The sequence below is a fragment of the Lytechinus pictus genome, unplaced genomic scaffold, assembly GCF_037042905.1.
Source record: "Lytechinus pictus isolate F3 Inbred unplaced genomic scaffold, Lp3.0 scaffold_20, whole genome shotgun sequence".
Lineage (NCBI taxonomy): Eukaryota > Metazoa > Echinodermata > Echinoidea > Temnopleuroida > Toxopneustidae > Lytechinus > Lytechinus pictus.
In genome coordinates this window covers 12,451,683-12,474,996 of record NW_026974141.1, presented here as the reverse complement: position 1 = coordinate 12,474,996, position 23,314 = coordinate 12,451,683, and the positions used below count along the sequence as shown (strand labels likewise).

General features: G+C 34.0%; 1 protein-coding gene across 2 annotated transcripts in view; it reads left to right on the top strand.

Annotated features, from left to right (window-relative positions):
* LOC129283050 (two pore channel protein 2-like) overlaps nucleotides 1-23,314 on the top strand; it is a 50,628-nt gene that overhangs the window by 2,983 nt on the left and 24,331 nt on the right. For both annotated transcript variants that reach the window (XR_010296777.1, XM_064114905.1), the window contains exons 3-12: nucleotides 5,924-6,107; nucleotides 12,633-12,856; nucleotides 14,107-14,188; nucleotides 15,350-15,418; nucleotides 19,481-19,583; nucleotides 20,124-20,189; nucleotides 20,624-20,688; nucleotides 21,146-21,246; nucleotides 22,070-22,151; nucleotides 23,098-23,187. Coding sequence is in view for 1 of the 2 variants with exons in the window: in XM_064114905.1 (XP_063970975.1) it covers nucleotides 5,924-6,107; nucleotides 12,633-12,856; nucleotides 14,107-14,188; nucleotides 15,350-15,418; nucleotides 19,481-19,583; nucleotides 20,124-20,189; nucleotides 20,624-20,688; nucleotides 21,146-21,246; nucleotides 22,070-22,151; nucleotides 23,098-23,187 (1,066 nt within the window). In the remaining variant the exon portion in view is untranslated. The remainder of the gene's footprint in view (nucleotides 1-5,923; nucleotides 6,108-12,632; nucleotides 12,857-14,106; nucleotides 14,189-15,349; nucleotides 15,419-19,480; nucleotides 19,584-20,123; nucleotides 20,190-20,623; nucleotides 20,689-21,145; nucleotides 21,247-22,069; nucleotides 22,152-23,097; nucleotides 23,188-23,314) is intronic.

Below are 23,314 nucleotides of genomic sequence, written 5' to 3'. Positions count from 1 at the left end.
TGACGCAAATTGCGAACCATTTTCCTCCCGTTAAATTCTGGCATTCACACACAGAACACACACAGAATGAATCGCATGCAATTTTTAATAGGGTAACATACAGTGAACACATGGCTAGCCAGCCACACAGCCCACATGGTAAATTTCCTACTGGCTGCACGAACGAAGCTTGGCTAACCTCTGGCAGAAATCTCTCACAGAACTGTCGAAATTCACATTTCACACTAATGAAAAGCTCTTATAATGTCCATATTTCCTAAAAAATTGCCAAAATTGGGGTAACTCTGTCATTTGTAAGCAGTAAAAGGAGAAATTTTCACTTCTGTTTTAGTTCAAAGAGATCGGGTTTCGAGTGATATCGTCTGAATACATGATAGCCCCACATATGCATTTGTGTGTGTGTTGATACACTTGGTTTCTTTCGTAGCTAGTACTAGTATATTTTAATTGAGCCAAAAAGAAACTGATAATTTATTTATGATGATAGTTTTAGCTTTCTTCCTTTGTTTTCTTTCAATCTTTCTTTCCTTCTTTCTTTTCAATCTTTCTTTGTTTCTTCCCTCTCTTCTTTTACTGTCTTTCTTTTTAAATTTTCCCTTTTTCTGTGTCTTTCGTTCTTTCATTCTTTCTGTCCTGTTAATATTTTTCTCTATTTCTAATGCTCTCTTTTTCTTTCTTTTTTGATTTCCTTCTTTCTTTAATTCTTGAGTCCATTCATTCTATATTTATCTCTTCTTTCTTTCTTCATTTTTCTTCCTTCTTTTCCCCTTTCTTTCCTTCATTCTTTGTTACTTTCTTTCTTTCCTCATTCCATCCATCCTTTCTTTACCCTTTCTTGTTTTTATTCCTTCTTTCAGCCCTTTCTCTCTTTCATTCTTTCCTTTCTTCTTTGTCTTTTGTTCTTTCTTTTTCCCCTTTGTTCCATCTATCCTTTTACCTTTTCTTTCTTCCTTTTATTTACTGCTTGCTTCCTTTCCTTTCTTTCTTTGAAGTTTGGTCTTTCTTTTTTGTTCTTCCTTTCATTACATTTTTTTTATTTTTTATATTGCTTGCTTGCTTCCTTCCTTCTTTATTCCTTCCCAACATTCTTTTTTCCTTCTATCATTTTCCCTTTTCTTGATTTCTTCCTTCTTTCAATCCTTTCTTTCTGTTTTCCTTCTTTCCATCTCCCCTTTTACCCTTTCGATCTTTCTTTTTTTATTCCTTCTTTCCTTCTTTCTTTCATTACTTTGTCTTTTGTTCTTTCTTTCTATATTGCTTGCTTCATTTCTTTCCTTCTTTCCTTCATTCTTTTTTTCTTTTGTTCTTTCTTTCCTTCCTTTCCTTCTTTGGTTTTTTTTTCCTTCCTTCACATTTTTTCTTTACTTTTTTCTTCCTTCGTTTCTTTTATTCTTTCTTTTTTCCTTCTTTCCATCTCTCCTTTTACCCTTTCTTTCTTGTTTTATTGCTTTTTTCCTTCTTTCTTTTTCTTTTTTCATTACTTTCTGTCTTTTGTTTTTTCTTTCTTTATTGCTTGCATCATTTCTTTCCTTCTTTTTTTTTCTTTCTTCCTTTCTTTCTTTCTTTCCTTCCTTTTTTTCTTTTGTTCTTTCTTTCTTATTTTTGTTCTTTCTTTCCTTCCTTTCCTTCTTTCTTTCTTTAGTTCTTTCTTTTTTGCCTTCCTTCACATCTATCCTTTCTTTACCTTTGCTTTTTTCTTCCCTCCTTCCTTTCTTTTATTCTTTCTTCCTTTCTTTCTTTTTGTCTTTCATTCATTCATTCCTTCATTTTTTTTTTGGGGGGGGGGTAACAAGAAAGGACAGCAAAATAAACTCACGCCTTTTTTTAATGTTTTCTTTATTTTTTGGGACCAGTAGATTTTAGGTTCGGACCAGTAAAAAATGGAAAAACTGGGTATCTACTGGTCCGACATGAATAGGTTGGATCAGTAGAAAAAAAGGGTTAGTGTGGAGCCCTGTTTATAAGCAAACCTATATCTTATGGCTGACATTGACTATTAAATGATACAAATTGGACATCATCTAATATGAATGACCAACATTGAAGGAGAAGGCAAAATATATTTTTTTGTTTGTTTAAATGTAGCCTACTGTACTCTAAAGTTTTTTTTATTTTAAGAATGCTGCATTGATTAATTTGTTTTGGTAGTGATTATGGGAATTCCCCTGCTGGTAAACATTCCTCTGTCCCTGTATTGACAGTTATGCGTCATGACCTTGGCCTATCTTAAATTTTATTATGTTTTGTATTGACTTTGTAAATGTTTTCCTTTATTGTGATTTCAATAAAGTGATATCAAATTCATGGGTGCAGTTGGTTGAGGGGAGGGGCAAGGTGAGGACGTTCTTTTCTAAAATTTAAACGGGTGTAATACTGCACAGCCTTCTTAAAAAAATCTTTTATTTCTATATACTCTCCTTTCCCCCTACTGTTCTTTCTTTTTCACTACGTAAAATATTAAAGTCAGGGGGAGGGAGGAGGAGGAGGGGGGTCCCCTTTTCCCCTGTTCTGTCTTGTACTTGTACATTTACATTTAACTTAACTATTAGTAGCAGAATGAAATGGAAATTATTGCTCAGTGGAGAATATTTTTGCCACACACAGCAACTTTAATCGATTTTGAAGACTTATGGTGTACAGAGTCCATAATAATTAATAAGTGTAATCAGTGAAATGGGATCCATTATTTTGGGATTTACTATCAAATGCAGGCAATCACGTGGATGGAGGGTGAAAAAATAATTAATGGTTTTCCAAAGTTTAAATCAAACTTTCAAAGTGTACATTGGCTGAATATGCTTAATCATAAGAAATGCTTTATTTTTGTGACATGACTGTGCGTGTACTGTAAAGAGAAAAAGAACAAAAGTGGGTTTGGAGGAAGGATGTGGATTGTTACTTGCTTCCTCGCAATATGCTCTTAGCCTTGTACATTTATCGGAAACAAGGCTGTGTCAACCGTGTGTCTGCGGTGAAATGACTGTAAACATATTTCATTGGTCCTCCCCCAAAGGTGACACAACATTTTCTCCGGTCTTTAATATCTCAGAAGGCAGAGAGAATCAGGATTGTTTGTAGTAGTTTTGGGCTCAGAATTATGTGAAGATAAGAATTAGGGTTCATTTGTATGCTTTTCACACTGCATTTCCTTAACCCCATTCTATCCTTATAAACCCCGGACTATCCTTAACCCCATACTATCTTTTTTTCGATTCACACTGTCTTTCTTAACCCCATACTATTTGCTTAGCCGGGGTTAACGCCTTAACCCCTGGCAATCACACAGCTCATTAATATAGATGATTTTACCATACAGAGCGCAATTAACGTGCAATTTCGACTTCTGTGATTGGCTAATGCTTAGCCCCACTTTTCCTTAGCCCGGTTTCGATTCACACTCAATCTCTTAGCACCGCAATTGTGGTGCTAGCACCGCAATATGCCGGCTAACCCTGCTTTTCTGTAGGGCCAGATAGTACCGTACTATTTACCGTGCTAGCCCACTTTGCTAAAACGTAGTGTGAAAACGAAGTGGGCTAAGCTTAACCCCGGGAAATTGGTGGGGCTAAGACCCCCCCTTAGCCCCACCAATTTAGGACAAAAAGTGCAGTGTGAAAAGCATATCAGATGATGTTTGAAGGTTTGCATGGTGGTATGAGCAATTGCAGAAGAGGTTTACGGTACACCATGTGTAAAGTCCTGGAGGGACTGAGATAAGAAAATGGAGGTGAATTGGAAAGGGGAGAAACTACTTTCTAACCTCCACTTTCTCGCCTTTCCAATTCACCTCCAATTCTATCCTCTTTTCTTATCTCGGTCCTTCCAGGACTTTACACATATGGTGTACCGTAAACCTCTTCCGCAATAGGGTTTATTTAGTTGTGGAGGTCAGGTTATAGGTTTGGCTTAATGTGGGCAATGGCGCAATTCCGTAAAATAATCCACTTTTTAGCTCATCCGGCCTGAAGGGCAAGATGAGCTTTTAATATGCCGTGGCGTCCGTCGTCTGTCGTCCGTCCACAATTTCAAAATGCTTCTTCTTCGCCATTTCAAGTCCGATTTCAATTCTGTTTGCTTTATATGATAGCACTAGGTGGGGGATTCAAAACTTCTACACAGAATTTTGAAACTCATTGAATATGCTAATTTATGCACATTTTTCAAAATTCACAAAAATGCTTCTTTATTTGTTGACTGATTTTGAATTTTTTGCTTCCATCTGGTAGAGTTTCATGAGGTTCACCAAACTTCCACACAGAATTTTGAAATTTTGACTAGAACAATTTTTATGCTAATTTATGCGAAATTAATTTATACATATTTTTAAAAATTCACATAAAATGCTTCTTCTTAATTTGTTGACCGATTTTGATTTTTTTTCTTCCATCTGATAGAACTTCATGAGGTTCACCAAACTTCTACACAGAATTTTGAAATTTGGAGTAGAAAAATATTTATGCTAATTTATTCGAAATTCATAAATCACAGAAAATGCCTCTTTAATTGTTGACTGAATTTCAAAATGCTTCTTCTTTGTCATTTCGAGTCTGATTTCAATTGTGTTTGCTTTCTATGATAGCATTAGGGGGGGGGATTCAAAACTTCTACACAGAATTTTGAAACTTTAAATATGCTAATTTATGTGCATTTTTCTAAATTCACAAAAAATGCTTCTCCTTCGTTGTTTGTTGACCAATTTTGATCTTTTGGCTTCCTTCGGATAGCACTTCATGAGGTTCACAAAAAATTTACACAGAATTTTGAACTTTTGACGAGAAAATTTGTTATGCTAATTTATGCGTATTTTTGAAAATTCACATAAAATGCTTCTTCTTCTTTAATTGTTGACCGATTTTGATTTTTTTCTTCCATCTGGTAGAACATCACAAGGTTCACCAAACTTCTACACAGAATTTTGAAATTTTCAGTAGAAAATTATTTATGCTAATTTATGCGAAATTCATAAATAACAGAAAATGGCTCTTTATTTGTTGACCAATTTTGATTTTTTTTTCTTCCATCTGGTAGAGCTGCATGGGGAACACCAAACTTGTACAAAAAATTTTGAAATTTTGTCTAGAAAATTATTTATGCTAATTTATGCACAATTTATTCATAAATCACAAAAAATTATTTTCTCCTTCATTTGTTGATCAGTTTCAATTTTGTTTGCTTTATATGATAGCTCTAGGTGGTGATACAAAACTTCAACACAGAATTTTGAAACTCATTAATATGCAAATTTATTTATATATTTTCAAAACTCACAAAAAATACTTATTTATTTGTTGATTGATTTTGATTATTTTTGTTCCATCTGAGAGCTACATGAGGTTCACCAAGGATCTACACAAGTGTTTAGAAATGTTGACCTGAAAATTATTTATGCTAATTTATATGAAATTTATTCATAGATCACAAAAATGTATGTCATTTCTTCATCAATTTCAATTCTATATCCTCAATTTATTTCACCAATATCATTCACTACAGTGTCAACTGGGCTGAAATTAAAATTGTGTTAAATTTCGTTGCGAGATGCCGGATGAGCTCCACATCATTGATGTGCTAGTTTGTACATGTACATCCGACCCCCATTTTTCTCAAGTTTTATTTCACTTCATTAACTGACCAAGTCATGGTCATTTGAGAGCATTACAGACTGAAAAGAACGTGAAATCAGAGACAGAAAATTTCATGAAGGTCCCACATAGGGGACGGATGTAGGCCTACCTATTTGATGGAATTGCATGTGCAGATTTTCCATTGGAGCAATTGCTACCAGATTAGTGAACCAGATCACATGTTATGGACCCCCCCCACACCCACACTGAGTGTCTATGGTGAAATGTATGTAAACATATTTTTGTCTCTCTTCCCCCACACACTCACCCACACACACACACACACACACACATATCAGGACCCTCTACATAGCAATCTTCACAATCCTGTTTCTAGCATTCTTCGAGCCCCCTTCCTCCCTCACGACCGGCAACAGCTCAGACCCCCGTTACCGTGGCGACCGCATCCATGCACCCTGTGGCGTGACAGAGGGCATCGAGTTCGTCTGTCTCCTGATCTTCTTTTACGATGTCTGCACCAAGGTGAGATGAAATGGATTTAATTTTTTTCCAATAACGTTGAAACTCAATTTACACATGGTGCAGTTTCGTCTATTAAAGGAAAAGTCCACCCAACCATTAGTTAATTTGAATAAAAAGAGAAAAATCCAACAAGCATAACACTGAAAATTTCATCAAAATCGGATGTAAAATACACATGTAAGAAAGTTATGGCATTTTAAAGTTTCGCTTAATTTCATAAAACAGTTATATGCTCATCCTGGTTGGTATGCAAATGAGAAGACTGATGATGTCACCCACGCACTATTTCTTATGTATTTCATTGTATGAAATATGAAATATTCTAATTTCCTCCTCATTGTCAAGTGTCATTGTCATTGTCAAATTTAAATCCTCCCTGAACATGTGGAATTAGCATTGTTTTAATACTATATGGTTTAGTCAAGTTGGTACTTATTGTCAAATCTGTGCAAAATGAAATATTTTATAATTCAAACAATAAAAAACAAAATAATTAGTAATTGATGGACATCATCGACTGTCTCATTTGCGTGTCACTGAGATGTGCACATAACTGTTTTGTGAAAAATAAGCGAAACTTTAAAATGTCATAACATTCTTGTTTTACATCCGATTTTGATGAAATTTTCAGCGTTTTGCTAGTTTGATTTTTCTCTATTCATTCAAAGCAACCTTTTTTGCTGGGGTGGACTTGACCTTTAAATGTTTACAGTTTCCCATGCAAAACTGAATCTTTATTTTTCAGTAGCTACTTCTTACAACCTTTTAACATTGGATAAGCTTTAACATTGCAGTGAATGGGATTTTTTTTTGATTTTTTATTTACCAGTTCTCTTGTGAGCATATCGGGTGTGAAATTGCCCCCAACCCCCAAATATTTAGTTTTTTCCCCCCTGCATCAAACTCAGACCTGCCAACCAGTACGTTTTAGCTGTATTTAGTACGTTTTTGCAACAAAAATATGGCAGTACATTTTTTCTTTGAAAAATACGTTTAAAAAAAAAAATTATTGAGAAAAATAATCTCTATATGTCTCTATTTCTTAAAACGTACACAAATATGGTTTTTAGATCAATGTAATTTCAGGTAACTTGTTTTTTTTTTCAATCTTTTTGTTAAAACCAGGGTGAAGATATACACATGTTTTAATGTTTTTTTTTTTCATCTGCAAGAGCAGTGCGCATTTAAGCTTGCATGCAGCTTGAGCGCCGCGATGAGCGAGTGCGCCAAGAATTTTATTATGAAGTACACTTTTTTGGGGAAAAATACAGTTTTTCATTCCCAGAATTTGGCAGGTCTGCATATTTATCTCACATGGTAAAAATACTGATTTTTTTTGTCAAAATACTGATTTTGGGGGATAAGAATACTGAAAATGTAAAATACAACTTGGCAGCTCTGCAAACTGATCCAAAATGGTCTAATATTTTCTAAATTTTATGAAAATATCCCAGAAAATTTCCTTATGGGACATTATTTGATATCACACTCATGTTACATGATGACAGTCTGTGCCATGCTGTGGTCATTCCTTCGGCGGCTCCCTACATAGAATGTGCAGACGGATCGTACACAGAATGAAGGGTCTTTTCACACGAAAATCTTGAATCATCATTGTAGCGATTATTGCAATTCGTCTTTAGAATCATTGTACCATTCACACGTTCACTCAAAAACTGTGATTTGCATTCAAATTCCTGAGCAAAGACGGTATTGTGTCCTAGGTGACTTGTCAATCAAACCCAATCAAAGCACTGCATCGCAAAAAAGAAACTACGACGAGTGCATGACCGTTGTATTATCTACGGAAGTGCTTGAAAGGTCACGTAAGCTCCGCCCGTCAAAAGGTGTTTCGGAGGTCAACCCTTTCAGACGTACAATTCGTCCCGTAATTTGAGTGAAACTTAACTGGAATTCACCTCCGGAGTAGAATTTGAATTTGTGATCATGATTCTAGTTTGGTTTTACATGTGCTAAAAATTCGTCATTAGAATTATTTTTTACTGGAATCATTCAAATTACGATTTGGTACCGTGTGAAAGGGCGGCAAATCTCATTAAATAACACAGGAATGACTCTCATGATATCCACGTATATACATGTAGGTCTTGATGTATATATTTAACATGTTTAGGCCAATTCTTGAACTGATTTTGCTTAAATATATGTCACAGTCTGTTTAAAAAAATTAGGTTTCTTTATTTAGCTGAAAAAGTAGCTGAATATCCTACACTGTAAGTGCCTACTCAACGACTTCTGAACAATATGAGCATGGTGCAAAGGTTTTTTGTTGGATGAATAGACTCAACTACAACAGGTGGGTGTTTCATAAAGCTGTTCGTAAGTTAAGAGCGACTTTAAGAACGACTGGTGATCTTTTCTAGTGGTAAATGGTATTCATCATTAATTATTTAGCACGTAAGAAAGGTTCACCAGTCGTTCTTAAAGTCGCTCTTAACTTACGAACAGCTTTATGAAACACCCACCAGGATTTCAAACTTTCACTTTCAAATCCTCAAGAGGTGTTATGTATAAAAACATTGAAAACAAAACAATGCTGTTCCTTCGATAATAATAATACAGGCCAAGATTTATGAAGTTGTTCACAAGTCATTTAATGAGTCACTTACCATACACCACTGTGAATAGGAAAACATACATGTACGTAAGAGTAGACAGAGTTGTCTTCCTTGTGCCTCCCCTGAACTGAAAAAAAAAATAATTTCAAAATTTTCTTAGAAATCACCTATTCTAAGATAAAATCCATCTGGAAATGTTTGATTGATTTGATTTATTGTTTTCTTCTGCATCCATAACATTCGTATAATACATTTTTCATAACATAATAAACATAATATGCTAGCATTTTTGGCATGAATCATAAATAAAGAGTATTAAAAAGATAATTTCAGACAAAAATGATTAACTATATGATATTCACAATTTGCAGGAGAAGGATTGTCATCATAAGCAGATTGCTTGAAAAAAATGACAATCCCAAACTTATACTAATTGAATTAATACATTTATAAAGCAGAATGGGCATACATTTTCAAATACGAAACATGAATTCATGCAATATTAAAGTATGAAGATGATAAAGCTGAGGGTGACGGTGATATGATGATGATGATGATGATGAAGGCCATGGAGATGATGGTGGTCATGATGAAGATATTGGTAATGACTAAATCGAAGGAGGAATAAATTCACGATAAAAAGGATATGACACAGAAATTTTACTTCAAATATTCCGATAATAACATAGATTTAACGTTTGCCTTAAATGAGTGAAGAGACGAAGATTGTTTTACAGGCTCTGGTAGAGAGTTCCACAAATCTGGACCATGGTGTCTTATGGATCTCTGCGCAATAAGCAATTTAGGGTTGATTAAATGGAAATTTGAAGAGTTACGGGTAGGGTAAGAATGAATAGATGTATTCAGAGTATAAAAATTGTGGAATGAAGGTGGGAGCATGTTATGTACGTACTTAAACATAAGTAGTAAACTTTGAAGAGTATTTATGTCAAATACTGTTAATAGAGTCTTTAGTTTATGGAATAATGGATTTGTGTGTGATAAATATTGGGAATCAGTACAGATTCGAATTGCTTTTTTCTGTAATAAGTATATTGTATTAATTTTAGTTTTTGCACATGTTGCCCAAACTATGTTGCAATATGATATATAAGGCAATATTAATGAATTGTAGAGTATGACAAGAGTTGTATGTGGAATAATGTTTTTCATTTTGTAAAGTATACCAACGTTTCTAGAAATACTAGTAGTTATACAACGTACATGTTCATTCCAATTTAAATTTTCATCTATTGTGACACCTAAAAACTTTGTTTCTCTTTTCCTTTTGAGAGGAGTATTGTCTATGTTTATATTGTAAGGAAATTCGTTATCATGTGAGTGTGTATGCTTGAAATATATAAAGTTTGTTTTATCTATATTGAGTGAAAGCTTATTACACTTAAACCACAAAGATAGTTTTGGTAATTCACGGTTAATTATATCTACTAAAGTTTCTAAGCTATTATGTGAACAAAAAATGTTGGTGTCATCTGCAAATAATACATATGATAATAAAGGTGTTACAGAAGTCAAATCATTGATATATATTAAAAAAAGCAAGGGGCCTAGGATTGATCCTTGTGGAACTCCGCATTGTATTATCTTAAAATCAGAAGGAATATTATTGTGAATTACATATTGTTTTCTATTGGACAAATAACTCTTAAACCAAGATAGTGTAATTCCGCGAATTCCACAATTTTCAAGTTTTTTAAGTAATATCTGGTGGTCAAGAGTGTCAAAGGCTTTGCTTAAGTCCATGAATACGCCTATGATATGTTCTTTTTTTGCCATTGCATTTGTAATTTTATCGTATATTTGTATTAACGCCTGATCAGTCGAATGTCCTTTCCTGAATCCATATTGGTTAGAATTTAGAAAATGAAAAGTATCTAGAAACTTATAAAGTCTATTGTAAATAATCTTCTCTAATATTTTGGAAATGCTGGGAAGAATAGAAATAGGCCTGTAATTTGTTATTTCATGCGGATTGTCTTTTTTTAAAACAGGATTTACCTTTGCAATTTTTAGGGAATCAGGACATATTCCGGTGCTAATCGACAGATTACAAATATGACACAAAGGAGAGGCAATATAGTGTATGATCTGCTTAAGAAGGAAAGTACTAATTCTATCAATTCCCTGTGATTTGCTTGATTTGAGATTTTTTGTTATTTCAATTAATTCCTGAACATTTGTTGGGTTAAAGAATAAAGAAGTGTTAATGGGTGTGGGAAGAAATTTTCCAAAATTTTCATCAGTTCTGTCAAGTTTGTTTGCCAATGAGGGTCCTAAGTTAACAAAAAAGGAATTAAAGGTATCAGCTACATCTTCTGAATTTATCGCAACATCATGAGCTGTGAAATTATCTTTGGGTAATATTTTGGGTTTCTTGCCAATCAAATCATTTATAATCTCCCATGTTGCTTTCATGTTTGATTTGACTTTGTAAAGCTTCTCGGAATAAAATAATTTGCGAGAAGCTCGAATTGTATTGGTTAGTCTATTTCTATAAGTTTTGTATTTATTTTTGTTTTGAATAGAAGGGTTCTTTAAAAATGCCTTGTAAAGTTTATTTCGGGTACGTATGGATCTTAAAATTGCTTTAGAAATCCATGGCATTTTTGCCTTCTTTCTTTTGACCAGTGGTATCAGAGGAAAATTTTTCTCGTAAAATGTTTGCAATTTATTGTTAAAATTTGTGTATGCAATGTTTGAATTAGACTCATTAAATACATCCAACCATTCTTCAATAGCAAGATCCCTTTTAAACGATTCAATGTTATTTTGAGATTCTTTTCTATACATTGTCGATTTGAGTATATTTTCTTTTGGAATATCATTATCGCAAAATGAAAAAACCGGCAAATGATCCGATATATCAGATATTAACAATCCGCTGGTAATATCTCTGTTTAATATATTTGAAAAAATGTTGTCGATAAGTGTTGATGAATGGCTATCAATTCTGGTCGGTTTATCTATATGGGGATAATAGCCAAATGAATGCATTGTGTGTAGGAATAAATCATGTTCATTATTTTGGGATAACAGGTTGATGTTAAAATGTGTCTTTGTGATCCAATTTTTATGATGGTTACCGTGGAAACTGTAGTTTTTGGGCCTGATTAATGCCAAACCTATATACATGAATGATGTTAGCCCTTGAATAATAAGCCACAAATTTACTAATAAAAGTTAAGTTTTGTTATTTTACAAATTTCCATTCTGGGCAGCCCAGGGTTGGCGATTTTTTTTTTATTTAGAAAAAAAAAAATATATATATCATATTTGTTTTAGATTTTTCTTTTAATTTTTCTTTTTCGTAAAACAAAGTACAAACACCAAAATATAACCCTTACACTGACACCAATTCTAAATTCATACATTTTACTATTAAATTATCCCTAAGTACATGTATTTATCTCATTAAATCCAGTGACAATAGAATTTGTATAGAAATATGTAAGTCATAAGCATGTTGTTTTCTGCTGTCTCTATCTGGTGCCAATTTAATAGCTCCTCTGCACTGGTTCTGTCAAAGTTGAGGAACCATCCTGGCTCAGCTAATTCTGCATCGCTGGTGTTCATATTCAAAGCTGTCAACATGAAGTGAGGTTCAATTTTTTTGGAAGAATTCCATGACTCAAAGACTCACATTCATCTCAAAAGAGAAACATTTTGGATTTTCAAGCCCAGGGCTGTCTGGGCCTACCAGAGGCCCGTAACATAATAATTAGCAATGATCGTAGAACATTTTTCTACGATTGATTCCATTGACTACAATGTACAATCAATCGTGAAAATCAAGCGTACGATCAATCGCTAACCTTTGTTACAGGACCCGGGTATACTTCAAAGGTCTTAAAAAAAGGAAAATCAGTAAGCACAAAATGATACATTCATAATTATTTCTCTCTTTCTATCATGATTATGAAAAAAGATTTATTTAATAGGTCTGTCGGAGTTGAAGAAGAGCAAATGGCTCGTTGCCTACGTCGTTGTCATAGCAATCTCTCTCATCGATTGGCTGGTCACAATCAACTTTGCCTGCAATGAGCTGTGGAGGGTTCGCCGCTTCCTACGACCCTTCTTCCTCATCCAGAACTCGCAGTTGATGAAGAAAACCGTGAGGAGCATCAAAAACACCATGCCAAAAGTAGCAAGGTATACTGTAATCAACTCTCTACAGGCCCCGTCTTACAAAGAGTTACGATTGATCCAGTCAGTTATAATTTTTTTCTACAGGAAATTTGAAAAATGTCCTTTGTTTTTGTAAACAAAGGCGAACACACCAAATTGTCAAGAAAACAATGAATTTATTACATAGCTAGAAAATGTTTTGAACTAACATAAATTTTTTATGTTGATGTTGCTGGCCGTACATTGTTTGATTAGATCAGTCGCAACTCTTTGTAAGACAGGGACCAGGGCCCCGTCTTACAAAGAGTTACAATTGATCCAATCAATCGTAACTCTATGGAAATCCATCAGTGTCATAATTTTTTTTTACAGGAAATGTGCACAATGTCCTTTGTAAACAAGGAGAAGCACAGTGAATTTTCAAGACAACGATGAATGCTTGAATATACATCATAGCTAGAAAATATTTTGAACAAACATGTATAACAGATGTTGACATTGCTGGCCATCCATAGTTTCGATCGATCGGATCAATCGCAACTCTTTGTAAGACGGGGCCCAGGTGTATTAAGATATTTTTATGAAATATGAATAATCCTGTGTATGACTTGCCCTCCTAGAAGCTGAATGGGAAGCCAGAAAAGAAAGGTTGTATTTACATAATCAAGATGATTAGGTAAATCACCAAGTGAAACTTTCACCTAATATGTTGTAGGTTTTGTGGGCATAAGGTAACTATGGAACTGTTAAACCCACGAGGTGCAGCCGAGTGGGTTTAGACTAGTGTCCATAGTTACCACATGCTCACTAGTCCTACCATTGCACGAACAAACCTGTGTATCATTTGTTTTATAGAACGGTGGAATTTTTTGGTGAATAAATCATTTTTTTTACAACCATCTGTAAGTAATTACCAACGCATGGCTAGCCATGCATAATTAAGATGAGTTGCAGATTTACCGAATGCAGAGCTGCCAAGTAGTACTGATTTTCCGTATTTAGTACTGAAAATAGAGAAGAATACTGATGGTTTCATGCAAAATACTGATTTCTAAAGTATCAGTTTATGTGTTGTCCTATGGTATTCCTGTGAAAATACCAATTTCCTCACCAAAATACTGATTTTCAGCCTTGAAAATACTGAAATGTTTTTGTTCAGGTTGGCAGCTCTGCGAATGCATGGCTGGCCATGCGTTGGTAATTAATAATATGCATGATACCCATTCTATAATGATTTCTATTTCATGGCAATGTTTCCTTTTTTGATATGGCAGTGTGATCCTACTTCTTCTGATTCACATCTACTTCTTCACCATGTTTGGAATGCTGCTGTTTCCCAGACCTGAGGGCGACGTTGTAAGTAAAACCCTCCCAATACTTCGCAATCAATGTTAATCGTCATGGTGACATTGTTCCATAGCCAATCAAAACTCAAGGATTCCGTAGAGGTTACCATTTGTGCCATCAATTCTAGATCCATGCAACAGGAACCAGGGGCCTGTTTCATAAAGGACTTGCAACCGTTGTAACTTTGCCATTGTGGCAACTACTATGGTTACCTTGATTATGATTGGCTGCTGAGCCCTGTTACCATGGTAGTTGCCATTATGGCAAAGTTACAACAGTTGCAAGTCCTTTATGAAACGGGCCCCAGATGTTTGGCATTGTAGTCTATTTAGATAATTATAGCAAATTAATTTTATTTTTTTGCCAATTTTATGCTTTCATTCCAATTATACTCATGAAATGATCAACAATTCAGTATGTTCCTCTTTGTTTACAAGAGGACATTGTGCAAATTTCTGTAAGAAATATTATGACATTGATGGATTTCCATATACTTGAGATTGATCAGATCAATCACAACTCTTTGCAAGACATGACCCAGACCTGCAGATTTCTGTGAATATCAACATCCTGAACAAAAAAAACATTTAATTTTCAATTCCTAAAGTTGCAAAATTATCTGTAGGAGGGGGAATCCCTCTTCTGTCCCCACTCAGAAAGTCTGATCGCTGCACTCACTTACAAGCAGCAATTTTCCTGTTTTCTTTTTTATCTTTATATTTCTCTTATGCCTACAGGGGTATACACCTGTGCCCTTTGGTTTTTTCTCTGTATCCATTAATTCATAAGTAGCTTTAAATGCATGAAAAGAAAGGCATGAAGCTTTATTGACAAACAAATTTCCACTTTTTGAGCAGACCTTTGAAATTGACCCATTGTCCAACTAATACCTCAGTCACATTTCCCCTACGGCGGCCATACAGTGAATCAAAAACAGCCGTTTTATCCATTTTTATTCAAACCACCTACATGAAGCTACTTAAAAATAATGTTAAAAAGGTTCTTTTTCGACTCGCCGTACAGAGCAAATGTGACTGAGGTATAAATAGGAGTTGGTGACATGGTATGTTTTATCAGAAATTAAGCATGATTAAACTCTTTCCGAAGTTATTCATTGTTTTTAATTGTTTTTTTTTTTTATTGCGTTTTTCTAATTGTAACTCTTTCCAGAAACCCTCGGATCTTAATAACAGGACTGTGGTGAATCAGACAACATTGACCGTCAATGCTTCAAAAATAGTAAGTCCCATTCATACAGTTCTATGTAAGATCAAAAATAGTAAGTCCCATTCATACAGTTCTATGTAAGATCCAAAATAGTAAGTCCTATTCATACAGTTCTGTGTAAGATCCAAAATAGTAAGTCCCATTCATACAGTTCTGTGTAAGATCAAAAATAGTAAGTCCCATTCATACAGTTCTGTGTAAGATCAAAAATAGTAAGTCCCATTCATACAGTTCTGTGTAAGATCAAAAATAGTAAGTCCCATTCATACAGTTCTATGTAAGATCAAAAATAGTAAGTCCCATTCATACAGTTCTATGTAAGATCAAAAGTAGTAGTAAGTCCCATCCATACAGTTCTGTGTAAGATAAAAAATAGTAAGTCCCATTCATACAGATCTGTGTAAGATCAAAAATAGTAAGTCCCATTCATACAGTTCTGTGTAAGAATAAAAATAGTAAGTCCCATTCATACAGTTCTATGTAAGATCAAAAATAGTAAGTCCCATTCATACAGTTCTATGTAAGATCAAAAATAGTAAGTCCCATTCATACAGTTCTGTGTAAGATCAAAAATAGTAAGTCCCATTCATACAGTTCTATGTAAGATCAAAAATAGTAAGTCCCATTCATACAGTTCTGTGTAAGATCCAAAATAGTAAGTCCCATTCATACAGTTCTGTGTAAGATCCAAAATAGTAAGTCCCATTCATACAGTTCTGTGTAAGATCAAAAATAGTAAGTGCCATTCATACAGTTCTGTGTAAGATCCAAAATAGTAATTCCCATTCATACAGTTCTGTGTAAGATCCAAAATAGTAATTCCCATTCATACAGTTATGTGTAAGATCAAAAATAGTAAGTCCCATTCATACAGTTCTGTGTAAGATAAAAATAGTAAGTCACATTCATACAGTTCTGTGTAAGACCAAAAATAGTGAGTCCCATTCATACAGTTCTGTGTAAGAATAAAAATAGTAAGTCCCATTCATACAGTTCTGTGTAAGATAAAAAATAGTAAGTCCCATTCATACAGTTATGTGTAAGATCAGAAATAGTAAGTCCCATTCATACAGTTCTGTGTAAGATCAAAAATAGTAAGTCCCATTCATACAGTTCTGTGTAAGATCAGAAATAGTAAGTCCCATTCATACAGTTCTGTGTAAGATCAAAAAAAGTAAGTGTCATTCATACAGTTCTGTGTAAGATAAAAAATAGTAAGTCCCATTCATACAGTTCTGTGTAAGATCAAAAATAGTAAGTCCAATTCATACAGTTCTGTGTTAGATCAAAAATAGTAAGTCCCATTCATACAGTTCTGTGTAAGATGAAAAATATTAAGTCCCATTAATACAGTTATGTGTGAGGTCAAATAATCTAATTGAATTCAGGGACCCGTTTCAGAAAACTTGTTATGACATATTTGCAATAACGGTTAAAAGCTATTGAAATCCATCCATCTGATTGGCTGATGGTAAATTTGTTATAGAAATTCTGCATTAGTTACTATAACAAGTCGTTATGAAACGACACCCAGATTCAAATACAATTCGATGGTTATCTCATTTCCAGCAACAAAAAGGAAGTACAATGACAATGTATGTCATATAATCATACAGACAATATAATTGAGATATATACACAGTATTTTTTACTTCAAGAGTAAATATAACAAAATGTAAGCTGTATAACTTTTATGGTGCATAAAGGTATACATTCTGGATTTCTTACAGTGTACTAAGTACCCTTATATACTGAACAATATGAAATGAATGTGGAGGTACTGGTAGGCCTATGTGAACATGAAAAGTGGAGTTTAGAAGAGATATATTCAATTTAGACATTTATTTTTGAATAAGTATAGTGATATACAATAATGTAGGGACAGTGATTTTCCGCGATCGCGGAAAACGGACGGAATTCACGGAAATTGCCTTTTGAAACGGAAAGTGCCATTTCAAATGGAAAACCACGGAAAACATATTTTTCCTCAGAATACACAGAACAGCAACAGTAATTACTCCAAAATCTCAACAAAATACGAATATTAACTGGCCACAAAACCTCACAAAACATGATCTCACTTCACTACAAAGTATGACAATTCACACATCGTGACTGCTCTTGACTCCATCACTCTCGATCGTACCCCGCGGGCCTCGGCCGCGTCTTGGCCGGCGGCGGGGTCGGCCGTATCGAAAACATTCACATATGCAAACAACACGGTCGTGTGTTGCTGCCCTCTACGTTTGAAGATGTAACAGCACGATATTCCGGTCTTGGAATCCAAAATGGCTGATAGGCTACAGTCGTTGACTGGTCGAAACGATGTCCAAAAACCCCCAAAATTATCGATAAAATTTAATTTAACAAAAAAATAATGCCAATAATGTGAAAGGTAAGGATGTATTTATGTCAGATATGTTTGTGAAAATATTTTGTGTACCCACATAGATCCGATTAGAGCGGATTCTACTGCGTTGTTGGTACAGTGGCAGATACAAATTTTGACCAGCGCAGCGCGAGTGATATATTGCTACTGAATGGTAAACGGAATTGCCAATTTTCCGTGTACACAAAGTCTATGGGGAAACGGAATTTCCGTTTTCTGACATGCTGAAACGGAATTTACAATTTTCTGAAACGGAAAAGGCAATTTTTTGAAACGGAAAATCACTGTCCCTAATAATGCATTTTTCAAGTCATCAATTTCAATATCAATCGATACATATTTCAGGGGTTAATTTCAGATTTTGTTTTTTCAGCTTAATTTCAGCTTATTTTTGGCCTTCCTCTGTACAAAAAGTAAGGGAGCTCTTTCTATTTAAGACTTTTTCAACACTCTTCAACTTTTTTCAGATCTTTTTATTTGTGACCACTCACACCCCTGATATTACCAAGAAGTAGGCCTATTGAGTTCGGAAGTGATAACATAATTTGTTTTTGTTTTGGGGTTTGTTTGCATTTTATCGGAACCAGGCTAATAGTACATTTGCTTTAGTGGGGTTAATTAGACATTCACGTGGTCATATCTTGGCCCCCCCCCTTTTTTTACCAATTACAACCAATTTTGGGCAATGGATATTTTCTGCATGCATCTCCAAGATTTACAGTGTGGGTCAAAAAGAAACTTGACACCTCACAAATCCCCTTTTTATGGAAAAAATTGTCATGAACGCATAATCATTATATATGGCTGGGAATAGTATCTTCTCCCAATCAATTTGATATCATGTTTATGTGGTATGTGTTCATGCTTTGATAATCAGTAGGTATTTTTTGCAGTAATGTAAATATTTACTTGCACTAATTAAGTAAGGCATGAATGCAATGAATGAATCCAGATGCCAATAATCCTTCATGAGTTAGTAAACATATTTACAAATCCCTTTTCAATGAAATTAACTTGGGAATCAATACTAAAAAGTGTTTATTAAACAATTATGATGTAAATTTTTTAAAAGGTGTTTTGAAATGGATGTCTAATGCAACCATTGTAGGATTATGACATTGACATCTGGATGACATCATTGATATCTGTATTCATTCATTGCAGTCATGCCTTTCTTTTGTGCAAATCAAAATTTACATCACTGCAAGGAATACCTCCTGATCATCCAAGCGTTAACACATACCACATAGATATGGTATTGAATTATTTGGGAGAAGATACTCTTTCCATTCATGATAACATAATTTACCTTACATTGGGCATTGGTGAGGTGTCAAGTTGTTTTTACTCACATGGTATATTAAAAAATGATATGCAGAAATCTGATTTTTATGACATCAAACTTGTGCACTCTGCACAAAAGTTATAGAATAACAAGTGATTAAAAACTATTAAAAAAAAGAAGGAAAAAAAACCCATGTGATTAAATAACAATGCAATTTGGATAATATGAAATATGATGATATTAAAAGTTAACTTGTCACTGAGTGTTAAATGACTGTATGAGTATTGAGATTTTCAAAAATATCATTTCCAATCAATTTGAAACATCAGGAGATAGGCATATAGTTCTGACTGATTTAAAGAAAAAAAAAATGTGATAAATTACTTTCTATTTCTTCCAGGTGGATTCTAGAATATTCCAGGAAGGATTGCAGCATTTTGCCAGTATAGGGGAGTCATTTTTGAGCCTCCTCGTGCTCCTCACTACGGCAAACAACCCCGATGGTAAGTGGAACATGCCAGATTTCCCATAGAGCACTGTAGTTGACAATCATGGTTTGGAATCTTCCATTCAGTTTTTAGGTAGATTATATTTTACCGTGTTCATTGCAACATGGAATATCCCAGATTCTCTATATAGCACTGTAGTTGATGATCATGGTGTGGAATCTTCCATTCAATTTTTAGGTAGATTTATTAATGAGCATATATAGACTTCTCTACTTACTAGTTAGGTCTCATTACAAGCTTTATTTTTTCAAGATTTATTCGAGCCATTTTTTATTATTTTGAAATTTCATTTTCATCCCTTTAATGTATTATGACAAAGGAAATATGTATAAATATATTTTATAAGAAGAATTAATTAATTATAATTAATAGTCAAATTGTATTAGAATCATACATTAAGTGCAATACAAATCACATATTATTTTTTTGCTGTTATTATTTTCATTATTATTATTATTATTACTATCATTTTTATCTTTATTATCATTATTGTTATTATTGTCATCATTGTGACTATTTTTATTGTTCTTTTAGTGACCATGCCTGCTTACCAAAACAACCGATTCTATGCTCTTTATTTCATCATCTTTCTTGGTATCGGTAAGTACAGTCAATATTGATAACAACCTTTTAATTCTTTTAAAACCTATTTTTTCTTTTTTATTAAATATAAATGCTAGTTGTAATGACCTGGAAATAGGTTCTAACAGAATCCATTGAAATTATACCCAAAGTTGTATATATATGAAAAAAATAGAGAATAGACAATACAAGCATAGCATTCCAGCCACATGTCTCGTCTTTTTCCAAGCAATAATAATCCACTGTCCAACATGTGCTTATTTGTGTTGGTGACCATCAGTGTAATTGTTTTTCACCTCAGATTCCATGATATCAAAGAGTTAGATTTATGTGAAAAAAAACCCAGATATAGTGGCAATCAACCTTGATTTTAAAGACTTTCTCATGACATCATTGTTTGTTGCAACTCCTTTCCTTTAGCTTTGATTCAAATTTTTTATTTATAATTTCAGGTCTTTATCTTTTCTTCAATATGCTTACTGCTGTGATCTACAATGAATTCAGAGGATATTTAATTGTGAGTATTGAAGGACAAGTCCACCTCAACAAAAAGTTTATTTGAATAAAAAGAGAAAAATCCAACAAGCATGACACTGAAAATTTCATCAAAATCGGATGTAAAATAAGAAAGTTATGACATTATAAAGTTTCGCTTAATTTTACAAAACAGTTATATGCACACCCATGGTCGGTATGCAAATGGGTGGGGGGGGGTCAGAAGTCAATATAACCTCCCCCTGAATAAAACTAAGGGTGAAGAGAGTTGCCAATTTGAATACTGGTATGATTGTGTTTTCTCCTTCTACTAGACGTTGATGCAATCGACAAGCAAATAAAAAGTTTGCCCGGTGGGGTAGTGACATCGGTCGAGGGGAGGGGGTCAATTAACCTCTCCTGCCCAAATTAACTAATGAGTAAGAGAGTTGCCAATTTGAATTCTGTTAATTGTTGTGATTATGTTTCTCCCTCTATAGACGTCAATGCAGTCAAGTCACTTCCGTAGGAGACTGGGGTTTCAGGCAGCGTTTGAGATGTTAAGAGCTCAAATCAGGACGGTCAACGGAAGCATTGAGAGGTAGGACCAACGTCCTTGGAGCATTCATGTTATAAGCTACTGATAGGCTTGCATCTGATTGGCTGAGGCGTATCGCCAACTATGTTATGGGTTTATTTCCAATCGGTCTAAAATGTCAATTCGTCCAATTGCCAACTCGTCTACTATCATTTTGTCTACCATCAGTTCGTCCACGCACCATATGGTAAACTTTCATTTAGTCTGATGCCATTTCGTGTAATAACCAGTTCGTCCATTAGCCATTCAGTCCATATACCAAGTGTTAAATTGTGCAAAATGAATGGAAATGAAATGGATATTAGATTGACTAGTTATGAGATGAAATGGTCATAGACGAAATGATGATTAGACAAAGTGATGATTGGACCAAATGGTTGTTGGACGAAATGTTGATGGGCGGAATGGCATAAGACTGAATGAAAGTAGACCATGTGGTGAGTGAACGAGTTGGCGATTTACCCTGTTGTGTAATTTGTATTAGACTATGTTATGTTCCTTGCAGAAGATGATTTAATTTAATGTAGAGCATTGTGGCCTACTAGATTATTCTCTGGACATTGAAACAGAGGGTAGTGGGTTCGAATCCCAGCCATTGCGTAATTTCCCTCAGCAAGAAATTGATTTACAATGTGCTACACTCAACCCAGGAATTTACACTGAGAAAAGCAGGCGTATATCAGCTGCTATGCTAAAGCCAGGGTAATTATGCTGCTTTACATATAGAGCGCTTAGAGACTTCTGATAAAGCAAGAGTTAAACGCTAAATAAGCAAGTGTTCTAAGAATTTGTGCATCTTTTCTCTCTATTCCCCATAATATGATAGATCAACTGTTAGTGTCAGTGTGGTAAAATCTGTTGTTCTCCAAGCTAGTATACCAGAGTCAGCTAAAAAGACTATTTTAACAGTGAGTATTGAATTCCAAGAAAGCCTAAAACATTCCACAATATGTAATATCAGGGGGGGCATTTCATATAGCTGTTTGTAAGTTAAGAGTGACTTTAGAATTACTGGTGAACCTTTCTTGTGGTAAATGGTATTCACCATTAAATGTTCATTGGTGATTATTTAGCACGTAAGAAAGGTTCACCAGTTGCTCTTAACTTACTAACTGCTTTATGAAACACCCACCCAGTTTAATGATCAGTTCATTTAATAGCTAATTCATCATTTATGATTGAGTGATTTTTTAATCACTAATGTTTAACTACAATCGATTTAATCTTTTCTAAAAGTGATTTTGACATTACAGTATTCTATCAATTTATGAAGAATTTCTTTTCATTTGTATCTTTATTGATTCATCATTAAGCATGTGATTATTTATTTAATCCACTATGATTGATTATTGAATGAATAATGCTTAGTGTTTAATTTTTTAATCATGAATAATTGATTATGTAATAAAAAATATTAAATAATCATTAAAGATGAATTATTTAATCACTTATGATTGTTTCATCTTTTATAATTAAGTATTCACAATCATTTGTGATTATTTGATATTTCCTAAAGGTGATTTCTAAGGGCTTAATATTCTATCAATTTATAAATGATTATTTTCATTAGCATCTTACTTCTGTTATCAGTGCTTAATGATAAATTGATCATCAATGATTAATCAATTATTCATAATTGATTATTTATAAAAAATGATGAATTAGTCAAACATTTGTGATGAAGTGATTAAATATTAAATCCTGATATGATTGAATATTTAATAATTGGAGATTGAGTATTTAATCTTTACTGTAGGTGAAACCGAAAGGAGAAACCGAATTTTAAGACCTTGGTTTTCTGTCAATTTATGGAGGATTCCTTCACGATTGTATCAATTTTGTTTTAATCATCAGGAGTTAGATGCTAATATTGGCGGAGTAATCACATCATCTGAGTTCCAAAGACTGTTCGATTGTCTGGATCATCAAGCAGACGGAGATGAGGTGAAGTAAAAAGACAAATTGAAAAACAAAATTTGTGAAGTCTGGGTATCAATAGCCAAGAGGATAAGGGGTGACCTGTGATTTTGAAGATGAGATCCTTTAAAGGGGGAGTGAACTGTGTGTGGTC